Source organism: Schistocerca piceifrons, chromosome 9 (assembly GCF_021461385.2).
Source record: "Schistocerca piceifrons isolate TAMUIC-IGC-003096 chromosome 9, iqSchPice1.1, whole genome shotgun sequence".
Taxonomy (NCBI): domain Eukaryota; kingdom Metazoa; phylum Arthropoda; class Insecta; order Orthoptera; family Acrididae; genus Schistocerca; species Schistocerca piceifrons.
The window spans coordinates 37,742,459-37,764,030 of NC_060146.1; the positions used below are offsets into that span (position 1 = coordinate 37,742,459).

General features: G+C 45.7%; 1 protein-coding gene across 1 annotated transcript in view; it reads left to right on the forward strand.

The window, feature by feature from the left end:
- The window catches only part of LOC124716674 (basic proline-rich protein-like), a 124,986-nt gene that overhangs the window by 29,999 nt on the left and 73,415 nt on the right, over positions 1-21,572 (forward strand). Inside the window, exon 2 of the mRNA XM_047243212.1 lies at positions 7,207-7,387. Within this exon, the coding sequence (XP_047099168.1) occupies positions 7,253-7,387 (135 nt within the window). The 5' untranslated portion in view covers positions 7,207-7,252. The remainder of the gene's footprint in view (positions 1-7,206; positions 7,388-21,572) is intronic.

Genomic DNA, 21,572 nt, shown 5'->3' on the forward strand with positions numbered 1-21,572 from the left:
GACATGCAGGGTCTGTAGACTCATGAGACTGTCTGAAGACCCGTACACGTCCAGTCGGTCGATACAGTCGTCAACAGTCCATTGTCGCTATTGACGGGCCCAGGCGAGGCGTAAAGCTTTGTGTCGTGCAGTCATCGAGGGTACACGAGTGGGCACTCCGCTCCGAAAGCCCATATCGATGATATTTCGTTCAATGGGTGGCACGGTGACATTAGTTGATGGCCTAGCATTGAAATCTGCAGAAATTTGGGGAAGGGTTGCACTTCTGTCACGTTGAACGAGCCTCTTCAGTCATCGTTACTCCCGTCCTTGCAAGATCTTTTTCCGGCTGCGCGATGTCGAAGATTTGATGTTCTATCAGTTTTCTGATATTCACGGAACACTCGTGAAATGATCTTATGGGAAAATTCACGCTTCATCGCTACCTCGGAGATGCTGTGTCCCATCGCTCGTGCGCCGGCTATAAAACAACGTTCAAACTCGCTTAAATCTTGATAACCTCCCACGGTAGCACCAGTAACCGATCTAACAACTGCGCCAGGTACTTGTTGTCTTACATAGGCGTTGCCGTCCGCAGCGCCGTTTCTGCCTGTTTACATATCTCTGTAATTGAATACGTATGCCTATACCGGTTTCCTACGGCCTTGATACGCCTGGGCACTTGGTCAAACAGAGCTTGGATGGCGTGTATAGGAACAGCTGCCCATGCAGCTTCGACACGATACCACAGTTCATCAAGAATATTGACTGGCGTATTGTGACGAGCCAGTTGCTCGGCCACCATTGAGCAGACGTTTTCAATTGGAGAGAGATCTGGAGAATGTGCTGGCCAGGGCAGTAGTCGAACATTTTCTGTATCCAGAAAGGTCCGTACAGGACCTGCAACATGCTGTCGTGTATTATCCTGATAAAATGTAGGGTTTCGCAGTGATCGAATGAAGGGTAGAGCCACGGGTCGTAACATATCTGAAATTTAACGTCCACTGTTCAAAGTGCCTTCAATGCGAACAACAGGTGACCGAGATGTGTAAGCAGTGGCAGCCCATACCATCACGCCGGGTGATACGCCAGTATGGCGCTGACGAATACACGCTTCCAATGTGCGTTCACCACGATGTCGCCAAACACTGATGCGACCATCATGATGCTATAAACAGAACCAGGATTCATCCGAGAAATTGACGTTTTGCCATTCGTGCACTCAGGTTCGTCGTTGAGGACACCATCGCAGGCGGTCCTGTCTGTGATGCAGTGTCAACGGTAACCGCAGCCGTGGATTCCGAGCTGATCGTCCATGCTGCTGCAAACGTCGTCGAAATGTTCGTGCAGATGGTTGTTGTCTTGCAAACGTCCCCATCTGTTGACTCAGGGATCGAGACGTGGCTGCACGATCCGTTACAGCCATGCGGATAAGATGCCTGTCATCTCGACTGCTAGTGATACGAAGCCGTTGGGATCCAGCACGGCGTTCCGTATTACCCTCCTGAACCCAGCGATTCCATACTCTGCTAACAGTCATTGGATCTCCACCAACGCGAGCACCAATGTCGCGATACGTTAAACCGCAATCGCGGTAGGGTACAATCCGACCTTTATCAAAGTCTGAAACGTGATGGTACGTATTTCTGCTCCTTACACGAGGCATCACAACGACGTTTCACCAGGCAACGCCGGACAACTGCTGATTGTGTATGAGAAATCGGTTGGAAACTTTTTTAATGTCAGCACGTTGTAGGTTTCGCTACCGGCGCCAACCTCGTGTGAATGCTCTGAAAAGCTAATCATTTGCATATCACAGCATCTTCTTCCTGTCGGTTAAATTTGGCGCCTGTAGCACGTCATCTTCGTGGTGTAGCAATTTTAATGGCCAGTAGTGTAATTGCTTCAGAAAGGGAGACGAAGGTCTGACTATAATAAGCACTTTCAGATGGATATAGGTTTCAGCAGTTGTTCAGGGGTGAAGAGGCTTACACGAGATAGACTGAGAAGCTACTCTTCCGCCTGAAGACAACAAGCTTCTTCCCCCTCTTGGAACGCGATACGTTCTTTCACTGTCGTTGTTGATGAGTCCAGCCACTTGGACTACCTCGCCTGTGGAGGTTGTGTGTAGAGCGACAGTTTCCACAGCTTTGTCGGCGCCACGGCTGCGGAGGAGTCCGTTATCCCAGCCTGCGGCCGGTCGTAGCAGCGCAGCGGAAGACTGTCTGGCGTGAAACGGTTCTCAAATAACGCTTCCCACATAAAAGTCACCGCAGCGGGAATTTTACGACTCCGCGGCCCCCAACCTACCAACACGATTCTGCCGCTCGCCGGACCTGGCCGCTTACGGACTCTGCGCTCTTCTTACACCGGAATACCCGGGAGGTAAGCCAACTTAGGCCAAACACAGTGAGTGCCAGGGTTGCGTCGCGCCGGTCCCTTAGTACTGATGAGTTGCTGCGTTTCTGTTCAGCGACAGTCCGGTAAGCAGGATCGTGGTCGCATTATTTGGAAAACATTTCGAGTAGATTTCCCCACCGTGTTATAGTTCTGAGTGGAGATTTTAATTTGCCGTATATAGACTGGGAGACTCAAACGTTCATAACGGGTGGCAGGGACAAAGAATCCATGAAATTTTTTTAAGTGCTTTATCTGAAAACTACCTGCAGCAGTTACAGAACCGACTCGTGGCGATAACATATTAGACCTTCTGGTGACAAACAGACCCGAACTATTTGAAACAGTTAACGCAGAACAGGGAATCAGCGATCATAAAGCGGTTACGGCATCGATGATTTCAGCCGTAAATAGAAATATTAAAAAGGTAGGAAGATTTTTCTGTTTAGCGAAAGTGACAAAAAGCAGATTACAGAGTACCGGACGGCTCAAGTACAGATAGTGTTGAGGATCAGTAGACAAAGTTCAAAACCATCGTACAATATGCGTTAGATGAGTATGTGCCAAGCAAGATCGTAAGAGATAGAAAAGAGCCACCGTGGTACAACAACCGAGTTAGAAAACTGCTGCGGAAGCAAAGGGAACTTCACAGCAAACATAAACATAGCCAAAGCCTTGCAGACAAACAAAAATTACGCGAGGCGAAATGTAGTGTCAGGAGGGCTATGCGAGAGGCGTTCAATGAATTCGAAAGTAAAGTTCTATGTACTGACTTGGCAGAAAATCCTAAGAAATTTTGGTCTTATGTCAAAGCGGTAGGTGGATCAAAACAAAATGTCCAGACACTCTGTGACCAAAATGGTACTGAAACAGAGGATGACAGACTAAAGGCCGATATACTAAATGTCTTTTTCCAAAACTGTTTCACAGAGGAAGACTGCTCTGTAGTTCCTTCTCTAGATTGTCGTACAGATGACAAAATGGTAGATATCGAAATAGACGACAGAGGGATAGAGAAACAATTAAAATCGCTCAAAAGAGGGAAGGCCGCTGGACCTCATGGGATACCAATTCCATTTTACACAGAGTACGCGAAGGAACTTGCTCCCCTTCTTGCAGCGGTGTACCGTAGGTCTCTAGAAGAGCGTAGCGTTCCGAAGGATTGGAAAAGGGCACAGGTCATCCCCGTTTTCAAGAAGGGACGTCGAACAGACGTGCAGAACTATAGACCTGTATCTCTAACGTCGATCAGTTGTAGAATTTTGGAACACGTATTATGTTCGAGTATAATGACTTTTCTGGAGACTAGAAATCTACTCTGTAGGAATCAGTATGGGTTTCGAAAAAGACGGTCGTGAGAAACCCAGCTCGCGCTATTCGTCCACGAGATTCAGAGGGCCATATACACGGGTTCCCAGGTAGATGCCGTGTTTCTTGACTTCCGCAAGGCGTTCGATACACCTCCCCACAGTCGTTTAATGAACAGAGTAAGAGCATATGGACTATCAGACCAATTGTGTGATTGGATTGAAGAGTTCCTAGATAACGGAACGCAGCATGTCATTCTCAATGGAGAGAAGTCTTCCGAAGTAAGAGTGATTTCAGGTGTGCCACAGGGGAGTGTCGTAGGACCGTTGCTATTCACAATATACATAAATGACCTTGTGGATGACATCGGAAGTTCACTGAGGCTTTTTGCAGATGATGCTGTGGTGTATCGAGAGGTTGTAACAATGGAAAATTGTACTGAAATGCAGGAGGATCTGCAGCGAATTGACGCATGGCGCAGGGAATGGCAATTGAATCTCAATGTAGACAAGTGTAATGTGCTGCGAATACATAGAAAGATAGTTCCCTTATCATTTAGCTACAAAATAGCAGGTCAGCAACTGGAAGCAGTTAGTTCCATAAATTATCTGGGAGTACGCATTAGGAGTGATTTAAAATGGAATGATCATATAAAGTTGATCGTCGGTAAAGCAGATGCCAGACTGAGATTCATTGGAAGAATCCTAAGGAAATGCAATCCGAAAAGAAAGGATGTAGGTTACAGTACGCTTGTTCGCCCACTGCTTGAATACTGCTGAGCAGTGTGGGATCCGTACCAGATAGGGTTGATAGAAGAGATAGAGAAGATCCAACGGAGAGCAGCGCGCTTCGTTACAGGATCATTTAGTAATCGCGAAACCGTTACGGAGATGATTGATAAACTCCAGTGGAAGACTCTGCAGGACAGGCGCTCAGTAGCTCGGTAGGGACTTTTATTAAAGTTTCGAGAACATACCTTCACCGAACAGTCAAGCAGTATATTGCTCCCTCCTACGTATATCACGCGAAGAGACCATGAGGATAAAATCAGAGAGATTAGAGCCCACACAGAAGCATACCGACAATCCTTCTTTCCACGAACAATACGAGACTGGAATAGAAGGGAGAACCGATAGAGGTACTCAGGGTACCCTCCGCCACACACCGTCAGGTGGCTTGCGGAGTATGGATGTAGATTTAGATGTAGAATCAGTATAAAAATGAATTTGACAACAAACTAAAACATACGAGGTCTGTTCAAAAAATTGCAGAACTTGGTCCACAAAATTTTTCTACACTTACCTTTTACTTACTGTGCATGGTCTCCTTGCAAATACTGTCCTCCACAGTAGATGCACCGCCCCCACTTCCGGATGCAGTCTTGGTACGCCCCTTGCTGCATCATGCGAAGCGCCATCCGCGAAATTTCTTTTATATCGTCTAACGTTGCAAATCTCCGTCCTTTCAACGTTGTTTTCAACTTTGGAAATAAAAAGTAGTCTGCTGCGACAAGGTACGAAGAACGAGACAGCAGTCATTTTGCTTCTTTTGCAGTAGTCACGCGCCAACAGGGATGAATCCGCGGATGTGTTATCGTGATGCAAGAGCCGTGAATTGTCTCGCTACATTTCAGGCCGTTTCCTTCTAACGTTTTCTCGCAGGCGTCTCCACAAGTCGATTAACGATTTGTTCCTGTGGCACGAATTCATGATGAGCTAATCGTTCAGTGTCAGAGAAAACAGTCAGCATGGCTTTGACATTTGGCCTGACTTTTTTATGGTATTGGAGAACCATTCCCGACCCACTGTGAAGATGAACCTTGGCGCCAACATCACAACCATTGACCCACGTCTCATTACCACTGATGATTCTCTTTAAGGAACATCTCGTTTTCCCTTTCTCGATCCGCAAGCTCTTCACAGATATTTCCGAATATTTAATTTTGAAATTAGGGACCCTTCGCGGGGCTGCTTGCGTAACACAATTCGGTTTCGCTTTGTCAATTTAAATTTTCATCTAAAATGCAATATTCACGAAATACCTGTCGTGTATATATTGTTATTTTCAAGTATTTTTCTTTTCATGGATTATTTTTATTACAGCTTCCCAAGTAGTCCGCAGCTCGTGGTCTTGCGGTAGCGTTCTCGCTTCCCGCGCACGGGGTCCCGGGTTGGATTCCCTTCGGGGTCAGGGATTTCCTCTGCCTCGTGATGTCTGGTGTTGTGTATGTCTTTCATCCTCATTGATTCGCAAGTCACCGAAGAGGCGTCAACTAAAAAGGACTTGCAGTACGGCGGCCGAACTTCCCCCGCATGGGGCCTCGCGGCCAACAGTGCCATACGATCATTTCATTTTCATTTCATTCCCAAGTAATTGCAGTCAACATGTTGAATACAAGGTAATGAACTATAAATTATGATTTTTAGTTCTTCAGATCGAATTTTGTATGTTTTTAGTTATTACGGAGTTTTCAGTCTAAAGTTACCAGCAAGCATAAAAGAAAAACCTATTATGATTATTTAATTTTGTTGTTGTTTATATTATTGCAGAAGCGAAAGAATAGGATGATGGACTTTGATTACGTTGTGTTGCATTTATTTATGTTGAAAAAATTAACGTTAGATGATTAGTTATGGAACGGTGTCTGCACTTGTTTGGCTTCTTCATACCCTATTTTTACAGGCAGTATGAACCACATGATCACAGCAACGTGCTGCATGCGTGTTACTGTTAACACTCGCAAAACATGCGATAGTTACAATCTTGCGAATAACGGCTGAAACCGGTTAACAAATTAAATTCCCGTTTTGCAACTGGTTGCTGATTATTTCGACATAAACAGCTACAGTTGCTGCAGAAGACGGATAAAACACTAACAAAATAAAAATTGAAAATATTTCTTTCGAATTGAAGGCAATGTTGTTTTATGCAGTGATTCAAATGCACCGAGAAATTCATCAGTAAACATGTATTGTGAACTACAGAACTGAAACGGTATCGTAAAGTACCAATCATATATAGTATATTAGTAGTGATTCTCCAGCAGAAAGAGGTTCCTACTCATTGGTCTGAAAATGACCACAGTAGTGGTCGAAACCGGTCACTGTAATAAATAAATCGTGATCAAGACTGTTTTAATAATATAGTATCGGTCTCTTCATATTGTTAATTTTCCAGGTATCTCACATCGGAAAGTATGACACTCTTGATGTGTTCCCCGTCGTTATTCCGTGTTGGTGGGTGTGTGTTCACAGATGTGTACGAGTCTGGCATCGGTCTCTTCATATTGTTAGTTTTCCAGGTATCTTACATCTGAAGGAGTGACACTGTTGATGTGTTCCCGGTCATTATGCCGTGCAGGTGGTGTGTGTTGATAGATGTGTACGAGTTTGGTATCGGTCTCTTTATATTGTTAATTTTCCAGGTACCTTACATCAGAGAGCGTGACACTCTTGACGTGTTCCCCGTCGTCACCCCGTGCTGGAGCTGTGTTTCTGACAGAAGTGCGCGCGCCTGTTGCAGGGAGGGGTCGCCGGACAGCGAGGTGACCGTGGTGGGAGGGGAGCTGATGGCGCAGCAGTACCGCTACCAGCCAGTGGTGGCGCCGCCCCCGCCGCCCGGACAGCAGTTCGGCTACGGCTACGCCCCCCAGTACTACCCCAGCCCCCCCGCCTCCAGCCTGCAGTACCCGCACTACCACCAGGTCAGTACCTGCACCTAGCTGCACTGCCCGGTGCAAGAGTGGAGCATCCAGAAAGAATTAAGTTGGGTGATGCTGAGGGAATTAGATTACCAAATGACACACTTAAAGTAGCAAAGGAGTTTTGTTACTTGGGGAGCAAAATAACTGATGATGTTCGAAGTAGAGAGGATATAAAATGTTGACTGGTAACGGCAAGGAAAGCGTTTCTGAAGAAGAGAAATTTGCTAACATCGAGCATAGATATATGTGTCAGGAAGTCGTTTCTGAAAGTATTTGTATGGAGTGTAGCCATGTATGGAAGTGAAACATGGGCGATAAATAGTTTGGACAAGAAGAGAATAGAAGCTTTCGAAATGTGGTGCTACAGAAGAATGCTGAAGATTAGATGGGTAGATCACATAACTAATGAGGAGGTATTGAATAGAATTGGGGAGAAGAGGAGCTTGTGGCACAACTTGACCAGAAGAAGGGACCGGTTGGTAGGACATGTTCTGAGGCATCAAGGGATGACAAATTTAGCATTGGAGGGCAGCGTGGAGGGTAAAAATCGTATATGGAGATCAAGAGCCGGCCGAAGTGGCCGTGCGGTTAAAGGCGCTGCAGTCTGGAACCGCAAGACCGCTACGGTCGCAGGTTCGAATCCTGCCTCGGGCATGGATGTTTGTGATGTCCTTAGGTTAGTTAGGTTTAACTAGTTCTAAGTTCTAGGGGACTAATGACCTCAGCAGTTGAGTCCCATAGTGCTCAGAGCCATTTGAACCATTTTTTGAGATCAAGAGATGAATACACCAAGCAGATTCAGAAGGATGTAGGTTGCAGTAAGTACTGGGAGATGAAGCAGCTTGCACAGGACAGAGTAGCATGGAGAGCTGCATCAAACCAGTCTCAGGACTGAAGACCAAGACAACAACAATCTAGAAGACATGCTCGGATGTCGATGTCACTTCGTACTCGAATACACAGTCGGTGGGTATGTAATTTATTAGAGTTGCAATTCTCTGTGTATCCCCCACGGCTTATCAAAATTGGTAACGGAATGGCAAGTTTCCGTTCGACACAGACCGTGCTTGCGCGTGATCCGGCGAACCCAGTGGTGTAAGCCCGGTAACCACACCTGCAGCAGCTCCGTACCACGGATGTAGGACGGCTAGTGGTATCCACTAGGCCCTCTTGCACTGGGAGTCTCACCTTGGTGTTTACTTTAGGGAGCATCATCTTAGTTGACCTTGCGCTACCTAGACTCTGTTCATTGCTGCACTACTTGTAATGAGTCTTTGTTGGCTCCGAGTAATACAAGTTGAATGAATCTTTTATTTGTCGTGTTACCTTGTTTGGTAATCGGTTCTACTCCTGCCCATGTTTCCTACGGCGACAGTTGCCACACCATACTGTAGTCCACCTCTCCTTACCGCTGTGTTCGAAGTGATGCGCAACACTATCAGAGGCAGATAGAATGGCCACCACAGTGCAGTACTGTTGTTTGCGTTTCGTGTTGTTACCAGGCGCGTTAGCGTACGTAAGTGGCGAGAATAGTGTCGGATATTGGCTGGTCACTGTGAAGTACACGGACATTTCATGTACTCCTATCAGAGAAAGGTACACTATGTGATCAAAAGTATACCGACACCCCCAAAAAATACGTTTTTCATATTAGGTGTATGGTGCTGCCACCTGCTGCCAGGTACTCCGTATCACCGACCTCAGTAGTCATTAGGCATCGTGAGAGAGAAGAATGGGGCTCTCCACGGAACTCACGGACTTCGAGCGTGGTCAGGTGATTGGGTGTCACTTGTGTCATACGTCTGTACGCGAGATTTCCACACTCCTAAACATCCCTATTTCCACTGCTTCCGATGTGATAGTGAAGTGGAAACGTGAAGGGGGGACACGTACAACACAAAAGCCTACAGGCCGACCTCGTCGGTTGACTGAAAGAGACCGCCGTCAGTCGAAGAGCGTCGTAATGTGTAATAGGCAGACATCTATCCAGACCATCACACAGGAATTCCAAACTGCATCAGGATCCACTGCAAGTACTACGACAGTTAGGCGAGAGGTGAGAAAGCTTGGATTTCATGATCGAGCGGCTGCTCATAAGCCACACATCACGCTGGTAAATGCCAAACGACGCCTCGCTTGCTATTAGAAGTGTAAACATTGGACCATTGAACAGTGGAAAAACGTTGTGTGGAGTGACTGGTGACTGTACACAATGTGGCGATCCGACGGCAGGGTGTGGGTATGGCGAATGCCTGGTGAACGTCATGTACCAGCGTGCGTAGTGCTAACAGCAAAATTCGGAGGTGGTGATGTTACGGTGTGGTCTGTTTTCCATGGAGGGGACTTCCACCTCTTGTTGTTCAGCCAGGTGTCCGGATACTTTTGATCACGTAGTGTATCAGTACGGGACAGAGTTTGAAAGGAAAGGGTCTCCATTTGGCCTGCTGGTCAAATCGTGAAATATCCAAATTTGTGGGGCACTCTGATGTGACAGTGGGTGATGTTGGACAGAGTGGGAACGTGAAAGCAGAAGGTTACGGTCGCCCACGCATGACCGCCACAGGAGAAGATGCCGTGATATTGTGAAACGAGCGCGCCGTGACACCTTCAAATGTCCACTTGCTATCCGACGACAACCAATGGACCGCCTGTGGCATTCTGTGTCGGAAACTAGCAGGGGGCGGAGTAGGGAATTGACGTCCCATGCAGAACACAAGCTGCTAAATTTGGAGTGGAGCTGCAACCGGAAAGCATGAACTGAAAGTTCGTTAAGACAGATGTCAATAACTATAGGCCTATATCATTGACATCAATCTGTTTTATAATTAGCGCTCACATTATGACGGTTTTGGAGAGCGAACATCTCTTTTATGAAGTTCAACATTGATTGCGGAACAAAAATAAAAATCTTGCGAAACTGAGCTCGCTCTGCTCCAGAGCGCTGCAAACAATGACGGTAAGGATGATGCTGCCTCTTGACTTCCGGAAGATATCTAACACCGTCCCGCAGTACCGGTTCGGGGGGGGGGGGGGGGGGGGACCTTACCGAGTATCTGCCTAGATTCGCGATCGTATACAAGACTGACTGACAGATACAACTCAACACGTCGCCCTCAACGGAACAAAATCGACAGACGTGAAGATAATTTCCGGAGTACACCCAGGACATGTGGAACTGTTTCCAATATACAAGGTGACAATTATGGAACAATATGAAATAAAATCGTCATAACTTCTGAACGTTTTGCGTTAGGACGTTCAAACTGTACGGTTGGCCGCGGATCATGATGGAAACTAGTATGCGCCATGTCGTTGTCGACCATTTGCTCTTAAAAATGTCACGGTACGAGGTGCATTCAAGTTCTAAGGCCTCCGATTTTTTTTCTCCGGACTGGAAAGAGATAGAAACATGCACATTGTTTTAAAATGAGGCGTTCGTGGATGCGACAGTTTAATAAAGGCAGAACATCGTGTGACAACAATCCGAAACAACCTCGGGCTCGCACGAGCCGGTCTGACGACACAATCGAGAAAGTGGAGAGAATTGTTTTGGGGGATCGCCGAATGACTGTTGAACAGATCGCCTCCAGAGTTGGCATTTCTGTGGGTTCTGTGCACACAATCCTGCATGACGACCTGAAAATGCGAAAAGTGTCATCCAGGTGGATGCCACGAATGCTGACGGACGACCACACGGCTGCCCGTGTGGCATGTTGCCGAGCAATGTTGACGCGCAACGACAGCACGAATGGGACTTTCTTTTCGTCGGTTGTGACAATGGATGAGACGTGGATGCCATTTTTCAATCCAGAAACAAAGCGCCAGTCAGCTCAATGGAAGCACACAGATTCACCGCCACCAAAAAAAAAATTCGGGTAACCGCCAGTGCTGAAAAAATGATGGTGTCCATGTTCTGGGACAGCGATGGCGTAATCCTTATCCATTGCGTTCCAAAGGGCACTACAGTAACAGGTGCACCCTACGAAAATGTTTTCAAGAACAAATTCCTTCCTGCACTGCAACAAAAACGTCCGGGAAGGGCTGCGCGTGTGCTGTTTGACCAAGACAACGCACCCGCACATCGAGCTAACGTTACGCAACAGTTTTTTCGTGATAACAACTTTGAAGTGATTCCTCATGCTCCCTACTCACCTGACCTGGCTCCTAGTGACTTTTGGCTTTTTCCAACAATGAAAGACACTCTCCGTGGCCGCACATTCACCAGCCGTGCTGCTATTGCTTCAGCGATTTTCCAGTGGTCAAAACAGACTCCCAAAGAAGCCTTCGGCGCTGCCATGGAATCATGGCGTCAGCGTTGTGAAAAATGTGTACGTCTGCAGGGCGATTACGTCTAGAAGTAACGCCAGTTTCATCGATTTCGGGTGAGCAGTTAATTAGAAAAAAAATCGGATGCCTTAGAACTTGAATGCACCTCGTACAGCGTTCCTGAGCGTATAGGGCTTGTGAAGGCCTGCTACGCGAACAGTAACAGCCCGACTGCAGCTCAGAGGAAGTTTGGGACCGAGTTCGAGCCAAAGACAAGCGGTCAGTGTGCTGACAGTCAAGAATTTGGTTCACAAGTCTAAGAGAACGGGTAGTGTTCGGGATGACAGCGTTGGCAATGTCGGTCGTCCAAAAAGGATGAAAACGCCTGAAAACATCGAGAAGACACGCGCTGTGTCTCAAACCAGCCCTAGGAAATCGATCAGACGAGCTACACAAAGCTGGGAGATACTGCGACGAATTGTTGTTGAAGACCTGCATCTCTTCCCATACAAAACTCAGACCCAACAGCCATTCAGCCTCAGGGCCAGGGAACGGCGGTTGTGTTTTGCCAATACTATTGTTCACAGAATTGACGAAAAGGACTTAAATGCGAATCTGGTTTGGTTTAGCGACGAAGTCCTCTTTAATTTGGATGGGTTCGTCAGTAAACCAAATTGGCACATTTCGGGGACTGAAAATGAGCATTTCGCAACGAGAAGTCTCTTCATCTTCAACGGGCGACCGTGTGGTGTGCAGTGTCCAGTCACTGAATACTCGGTGCGATAGTCATTGATGGCATGGTGACTATCGAACGGTACTTGTAGGTTTTGGGAGATGATTTCATTCCTATTATCCAAAGTGATTCTGATTTCGACAAGATAGTTCATTGGAGCTCGATCCCATCGAAGCAGAACAGTGTTCGATGTCCTGGAGGAGCGCCTTGGGGACCGCAGTCTGACTCTCGGGCACCCAGAGGCCACTGGTATGGGCCTCGATTGGACGCCATATTCTCCGACTCTGAACACATACGACTCCTTTTTCTGGGGCTATATCAAAGACAAGGTGTACAGCAATAACGCAAAAACCAATGCTGAACTGGAAACAGCCATTCAGGAGGTCATGGACAGCATCGATGTTCCGACACTTCAGAGGGTCATGCAGAATTTCGCAATTCGTTTGCGTCACATCATCGCCAATGATGGCAGGCGTATTGAGCATCTCATAACCTAAATCCGAATATCTGTAGTGACGTTCACATGTTGGATAAAGTATGTGCACGCCTTAGTTTGTGACTAATTTAAATTTTTTTTAAATCGTTCAATACTTGTTACCCAGTACCTGTAAATGATGCAGTTCCAAGCGCCGGAAGCTCTAGAACACTGTTCGCAGGTGGTGCGGTTGTCTATAAGCAAGTAGTAATGTCAGAACTAGGTATCGATTTGCATAATGACATACAGTGGGTTCATGAATGGTGCAGGCTCTGGCTGTTGACCCTGATCGTGAATAAATGTGACATTTTGCGCATACATAGGAAAAGAAATCGACTGTTGAGCTACTACACAGTTGATAGCATATTGCTAGCAACATCATGTGTCGTAAGATGTGTAGGAGTAACTCTCCAGAGCGACCTTATGCGCAGTGACAACATAAAGTAAATAGTAGGAATAGCAGATACCAGACTGAAATTCGTAGGAATATCAGTAATGTAGGAAATGTAACTCACCCACGAAGGAAGTGGCTGGCAAGGCACTTCTCCGAGCGGTTGACGAGTGGCGTTCATTAATCTGGGATCCCTACCAGTGGGACTGGTCGAAGAGATAGACAAGATCCGACGAAGATCGACGCGTTTCGTCGGTGGACCGTTTGGTTTTGCGCGAGAGCTTCACAGGTATGTCCAAGAAACTGCAGTAGCAGAAGCTACAAGAGAGGCGTTGTGCATCACGGAGAGATTTACTGTTCAGATTTTGAGATAGCACTTTCCAGGAAGGTTAGAACAACGTATCACTTCATCTACATCCACGTCAGTACTCCCCAGACTACACTTAAGTCCCTGGCAGAGAATTCATCGAACCACCTTCACAATAATTCACTATTATTCCACTCTCAAATAGCGCGCGGAAAAAGGGAACACTCTTATCTTTCCGTGCGAGCTCTGATTTTCCTTATTTTATTATGATGATCGGTAGGTCGGCGTCAACAAAATAATTTCGGAATCGGAGGAGAAATTTGGTGATGCAAATTCCGTCAGAAGATTCCGCCGCAACGAGAAACGCCATTGTTTTAATGGTGTCCACCCCAAATCATGTATCATTTCAGCGACACCCTCTCCCCTAGTTCTCGATAGTACAAAACGTGCTGCCCTTCTTTGAACTTTCTCGGTGTACTCCGTCAGTTCTATCTGGTAAGAATCCCACACCTTCTAAAAGAGGACGGACAAGCGGAGTGTAGGCAGTCTGTTTAATAGACATGTTGCATGTTCTAAGTGTTCTATCAATAAAACGCAGTCTTTGGTTCGCCTTCATTTTCTGTGTGTTCTTTCATATTTAGGTTGTTTGTAATTGTAATTCCTAGGCATTTAGTTGAATCTACGGTCCTGCTGACATCCAGGGCCCACGGGTTCATGAAGTTGTCTCCATACTCGTACACGTCCATCCGCTCGATATAATTTGAAACGAGACTCGTCCGACCAGGCAACATGTTTCCACTCATCAACAGTCCAATGTCGGTGTTGACGGAGCTAGGAGAGGCGTAAAGCTTTGTGTCGTGCAGTCTTCAAGGGTACACGAGTGGCCTTCGGCTCCGAAAGCTCATACCGATGATATTTCGTTGATGGTTCGCACGCTGACACTTGTTGATGACCCAGAATTGAAATCTGCAGCAATTTGTGATTTGGCCACAGTCTTCTTTGCGAATTCGTGGATTCTAACTTCAGAGAGCAGCTGTGATGTTTTGGAGGAGATATTAGGATATCTCAGGAACAGCTGCAACCATTTTTTAACTTAAGAGTCCTCGTTGAGACTTAAGAGAATGCTTAATATTAATTCTTATGGCCAGGTGAAAATCTATATGTTTAACATCATCAACACCTAAACCATAATACTTTCTCTCCATTGCTGTAGAGTACTCGAGGAGATGAACCAATATCTTGGGAGGTAAAATAGTTTTATGGTGTAGTGCAACACTCAAAAGATATGCATATTCAGCGTTTTGCGACTTCAGTCATCAACTACTCGTACGTCCTCAGTGTTGTTCTCGATATCCCAAATTCACGTACCGCTTGTTTAACAGGTACATTGTCCTCCTGAACAGCATTAATTGTACTGAACTTCGCATTTTCATCCCAATTTCGTCTTTTTGCCAACTAAAAATACGGAGATATGCTAAGATGTTTACCCAAATATGGTTCCTGGGTCTTACCTAGATCCAGTATGGCGGCCATGTTACGGAATGGCCTGCATTGCAGATGGGGCTTGATTGCCAAAGGTACAGTTGATGTAAAACATTGTCAAGGAAATCCAGCATAAAACAAAGAATGCTAAAAGCTTTCTGTGGTTAAAAATTGGTTTTCTAATTAAAAATTGGTTTTCTAATATTTAGTCTATATTTCACAGTTAAACACCTTGTATAAATAAAACAGAACAAACACTAAACTTAGCTCCGAAAAGGAAACAAAAGATTCACGACTGTCACAGAGAGAGCTTCTCGTGTTACTGAGTCTGCTTGGCTTAGCAGCGCCCCGTCAAGAAGTCAACGCTAATGCCGCATGAGTGCGCCACTTGCTGGAGGGTTTGGAAAGGGTGGCCCTATTAGAATAACGGGCCATATTTGGCTCCTTTATACTGTAAATAGCAGAAGAAAAGGTCGTGCTGTTTTGTCTGGGGACAAGTAAGGGGGTAAGGGCGAAGTCTAAGTTTGTCTGCACGTCTCCCCACTGTCTCTACCCAGCTACGTCACAGCGATCTCCTACAGGATGTTTCACAAAGTTGTACCGACCCTTCCTCAGCGTGTATTTTAAAGCAGTGGCGACGTAATGTGCAGACACGCTCGGGAGTGTTAAATTTGCAGGAAATATGCAGTAACACCCTATGGACTACAGAAATGTAGGAAGGCACACGAATAGAATCCACGCGAATCGTCACACACTGTGTTGCACTGCCAAGCGGGAAATAGACTCTTAGTCACACTGTACGTCGTTGTAGCATTCTTCCGGGAAAGTGCACTTCTCCACCATGAGTGCTGCTGGCTCTTCAGTTCAGAGTTGTTGTTGTTGTTGTCGTCGTCGTCGTCGTCGTCTTCAGTCGAAAGACTGGTTTGATGCAGCTCTGTCCTGTGCAAGCTTCTTCCTTTCCAAATAACTACTGCAACCTACATCCTTGTTGTCTGCTTACTGTGTTAATCTCTTGCTCTCCGTCTACGATTTTCACAGTCCACTCTTCGCTCCAGAACTACATAGCTGATCCCCTGATGTCTCAAAGCCTCAGAATGAGACCTATCAACAAATTCCTTCTTTTGGTCGATGTCTGCCACAAATTTCCTGTTTCTCCAGTTCTATTAAGTGCCTCTTCACTAGATGCGCGGTCTACCCATTTATTCGTCACCATTCTTCTGTAGCACCACATTTCACAAGCTTGTATTCTCTTCTTGACTAAAGCGTTTACCGTCGGTGTTTCACTTCTATACATGGCTACGTTCCAGACAAATGTCTCCAAAAAAGATTTCGTAACATTAAATCTATATTCGATGTTAACAAATTTCCATTCTTCAGAAACGCTTTTCTTGCCATCGGCAGTGCACAATTTACATCCTTTCTAGAATGAGATTTTCACTCTGCAGCGGAGTGTGCGCTGATATGAAACTTCCTGGCAGATTAAAACTGTGTGCCCGACCGAAACTCGAACTCGGGACCTTTGCCTTTCGCGGGCACGTGCTCTACCATCTGAGCTACCGAAGCACGACTCACGTCCGGTACTCACAGCTTTACTTCTGCCAGTATCTCGTCTCCTACCTTCCAAACTTTACAGAAGCTCTACTTCGACCATCGTCAGTTATTTTGCTGCTCAAATAGCAAAATCTGCCGACTACTTTCAAGTGTCTCGTTACCTAATCTAATTTCCTCAGCATCAACCGATTTATTTGGACTGCATTCCATTATCATCTTCTTTATTTGTTGATGTTCATCTTGTATACTCCTTTCAAGACATTGTCCAAGTCCTTTGCTGTCTCCGATAGAATTCGGTGTCATCTACAAACCGCAAAGTATTTTTTTTCTTTTCCTTGAACTTTAATCCCTATTCCAAATACTACTTTTGTTTTCTTTCCTACTTGCTCAGCGGCGATAGGCTACAACCCTGTCTCACTCCCTTCTCAACCACTTCTTCTTTCGTACACCTCGACTCTTACAACTGCCGCCTGGTTTCTGTATAAATTATAAATAGCCTTTCGCTTCCCGTATTTTACCCTTGTTACCACCAGAATTTCAAAAGGAGAATTCCAGTCGACATTGTCAAAAGCTTTCTCTAAAACAACAAATGCTATAAATGTAGGTTTACCTTTCCTTAATCTATCTTCTATGAGAAGTCGCAGATTCAGTATTGTCTCGCATGTTCATACATTTCTCCGGAATCCAAATTGATCTTCCCCGATCTCTGTGTCTACCAGTTTCCCCATACTTCTGTAAAGAATTCGTGGTAGTATTTTGGAACCATGACTTATTAAACTGATACCACCTGCTTTCTTTGGAAATGTAATTACTATATTCGTCTTGAAGTCTGTGGTGATTTCGCCTGTCTCATACATCTTGCTCACCAGATAGAAGAGTTTTGTCCTGGCTAGCTCTCCGAACTCTATTAGTAGTTTTAACGGAATGTCTACTCCCAAGGCCTTGTTTCGACGTCGGACTTTCAGTGTTCAGTCGAATTCCTCACGCAGTATCGTTCTCCTATCCTATCTTCATCCACGTAACATTAATCTCAATTGCATCGCCCTTGTACAGACCGTCTATATACTCCTCCCACCTTTCAACTTTCCCTTTTTTGCTTAGGACTGGTTTTCCATCTGAGCTCTTGATACTTATAGCGCTGATTCTCTTCACTGTAGTGAAATATGCTTCGAAATCCTTACATTTGTTCTCTAGCCACTCCTGCTTAACCATTTTGCACTTCCTATCATTCCCGTCAGTATCTTTCTAAACGTTTCTGATCCCTTTCGCCTGCTTCATTTGCCGCATTTTTAACTTATCCACTTCCGCCACTTAAAATTAATATCTCCTGTACTATCTAGTGATTTCTACTAGGCCTTGCCTTTTTAACTACATTATCCTCTGTTCTCATCTCTTAAAGCTACGCATCCTTCTTCTACTGTACATCTTTCCCTTGTTCGTGTCAGTCGTTCCGTAATGCTCCTCCTGAAACTCACTAGAGCCTCTGGTTCTTTCAATTTATCGAGGTCCCATCTCCTTAAATTTCCACCTTTTTGCAATTTCTTCAGTTTTATTCTACAGTTCATAAGCAGTAAATTGTGGTCAGAGCCACATCTGTCCCTAGAAATGTCTTACAATTTAAAACTTGTTTCTGAAATCTCTGTCTTACTTTTATACGCCGGCCGGAGTGACCGTGCGGTTCTAGGCGCTTCAGTCTGGAACCGCGCGACCGCTACGGTCGCAGGTTCGAATCCTGCCTCGGGCATGGATGTGTGTGATGTCCTTAGGTTAGTTCGGTTTAAGAGTTCTAATTTCTAGGGGACTGATGACCTCAGATGTTAAGTCCCATAGTGCTCAGAGCCATTTGATTTTTTACCATTATACACTAAAGAGCCAAAGACGTTGGTACACCTGCCCAGTATCGTCTAGGGCCCCCGTGAACACGCAGAAGTGCCGCAACACGACGTCGCATGTACTCGACTAATGTCGGAGGTAATGCTGGAGGGAATTGACACCATGTCCGCAGCTCGTGGTTGTGCGGTAGCGTTCTCGCTTCCCGTGCCCGGGTTCGATTCCCGGCGGGGTCAGGGATTTTCTCTGCCTCGTGATGACTGGGTGTTGTGTGATGTCCTTAGGTTAGTTAGGTTTAAGTAGTTCTAAGTTCTGGGGGACTGATGACCATAAATGTTAAGTCCCATAGTGCTCAGAGCCATTTGAATTGACACCATGAACCCTACCACTATGATTCCTGCAGGGCTGTCCACAAATCCCCAAGAGTACGAGGGGGGGGGGGGGGGGGAGATAAGAGAAAGAAAGATCTCTACAGCAGATATGCTCAATAATGTTCACATCTGGGGAGTTTGGTGGCCAGCGGAAGTGTTCCGGGAGCCACTCTGTAACTATTCTGGAAGTGTTGGGTGTTGCACTGTCCTGCTAGAATTTCCAGAGTCCGCCGGAATGCACAATGGACATGAATGCATGCAGGTGATCAGGTAGGATGCTTACGTGCGTGTCACCTGTCACAGTCGTATCTAGACGTATCAGGGATCCCATATCACTCAAACTGCATACGCCCAACACCATTACAGAGCCTCCACCATCTTGCACAATCCCTGCTGACATGCAGGGTCCATGGATTCATGAGATTGTCTCCATACCCGTACACGTCCATGCGCTCTATACAATTTGAAACGAGACTCGTCAGACCAGACAACATGTTCTCAGTCATCAACAGGCCAATGTCGGTGCTGACGGGCCCAGGGGAGGCGTAAAGCTCTGTGTCGTGCAGTCATCGAGAGCCTTCTTCTCCGAAAGCCCACATCAGTGGTGTTTCGTTGAATGGTTTGGACGCTGACACTTGTTGATCGCCCATCATTGAAATCTGCAGCAATTAGCGGAAGGGTTGCACTTCTGTCACTTTGAACGATTCTCTTCAGTCTTCGTTAGTTCCGTTCTCGCAGGATCTTTTTCCTGAGATTTGATGTTTTATTGGATTCCTGATATTCATGGTACACTCGTGAAATGGTCGTACGTGAAATTCCGCACTTCATCGCTACCACGGAGGTCCTGTCTCTCATCGCTCGTGCACCGACTGTAACACCACGTTCAAACTCGTTTAAATCTTGATAACCCGACAACTGTGTATAATCTGTCTGAAACCTGTCGGTGTCTCCAGGTCTCTTCCACGCACACAGCCTTGTTTCATGGTTGTTGAACCAAATGATAGGTGTGATTAAATTAAGCTCTGTGCAAAATTCTATCAAGCGCTTCCTCTTTCATTCCTTTGGCCCATTCCATATTCACCTACTATTTTTCCTTTATTTCATTTCCCTGCTATCCAATTCTAGTCCCCTATCACAATTAAATTTTCGTTTCCTTTAATTATCTGAAGAATCTCTTTTTACCTCATCATACATTTCTTCGTCATCTGCGGGGCTACTTGGCATATAAACTTGTACTAATTTGGTAGTTGTGGGATTCGTGTCCATCTTGGCTACGATAATGCTTTCACTATGCTGTTAATAGTAGCTTACCTCTATTCTCATTTTCTTATTCATTATTAAAGCCACTTCTACTTTACCGCTACGTGACTTTGTATTTATAACCCTGTATTCACCTGACCAGCAGTGCTGTTCCTCCTGCCACCGAACTTCACAAATTGCCACTATATCTAACTTCAACCTATCCATTTCCCTTTTTAAATTTTCTAACCTACCTGTCCGATTAAGGTATCTAACATTTCTCGCCCCAATCCGTAGAACACGTTTTGTTACTCCTGATGTCGACATTCTCGTGTGTAGTCCCGGCCCGGGGATCCAAATGGGGGGGGGGGGGGGGAGACTATTTTGCCTCCGTAGTGTTTTACTCAAGAGGATGCAGTCATCATTTAACCATACAGTAGAGCTGCATGCCCTCGGGAAAAATTACGGCTGTAGTTTCTCCTTGCTTTCGGTAGTTCGGAATCTTTCACATGGAGAGACATACCATGTACTGCGTGTGGAATATGGGATGCAAATAAACACAGCAAAAACAAAGAGCATGGTCATCAGTACAAGACGCAGACTGTCCAATATTAAAATAGGACAATCTACCATTAGCCAAGTAAGTGAATTTAAATATCTCGGTAGCACAATAACTGAAGACTTGAGATGTCACCAGGAGGTGAAAACTCGAACAGCCATAGCGAAGGAGGCATTCAACAGAAAGAGGAGACTCTTATGTGGCAAATTAGATAAAGGACTAAGGAAAAGGCTTGGCAAATGTTTTGTCTGGAGTGTCGCACTGTATGGGGCAGAAACATGGATGCTGAGACGAGGGGATGATACAAGGCTAGAAGCATTTGAGATGTGGATGTGGAGGAGAATGGAGAGAATAAGCTGGATGGAAAGAGTGAGTAATGAAAGAGTATTGGAAAGGGTTGGTGAGAGAAGATGTCTGCTGAAGGTTGTAAGAGAAAGGAAAAAGAGCTGGTTGGGACATTCATTGAGAAGGGAGTGCTTGCTAGTAGATGCTTTGGAAGGATTGTTTTGTGGGAGAAGACTGAGAGGAAGAAGGAGATACAAGATGATAGACGACATAAAGGGAAGAGGATGGCAGAAGACCGGACAGCCTGGAGAACTACCATGTGAAAACCTGCCTTTAGACAGAACAGTGATGATGATGGGTAGTTCGCAGTACTAGCTCAACGAGGCTGTTTTGGTTGTTGTTACAAGACCAGATCAGTCAATCATTCAGACTGTTGCCCCTGCAATTACTGAAAAGGTTAATGAACATGTCTGTCTGACCTCTTAACAGATATCCCTCCATTGTGGCTGAACCTACGGCACAGCTATCTGTATCGCTGAGGCACGCAAACCACCCCACGACACCAAGGTTCACGGTGGGTGGGGACTTTGGGGGGGGGGGGGGAAGATGACAGGAGAGAGTGTGTCTTTTGATTTAAATTATTTGACATCTGGCATTTAAGAGCCAAAATGCGATGTTGTAGCGACAAGTAGTCCT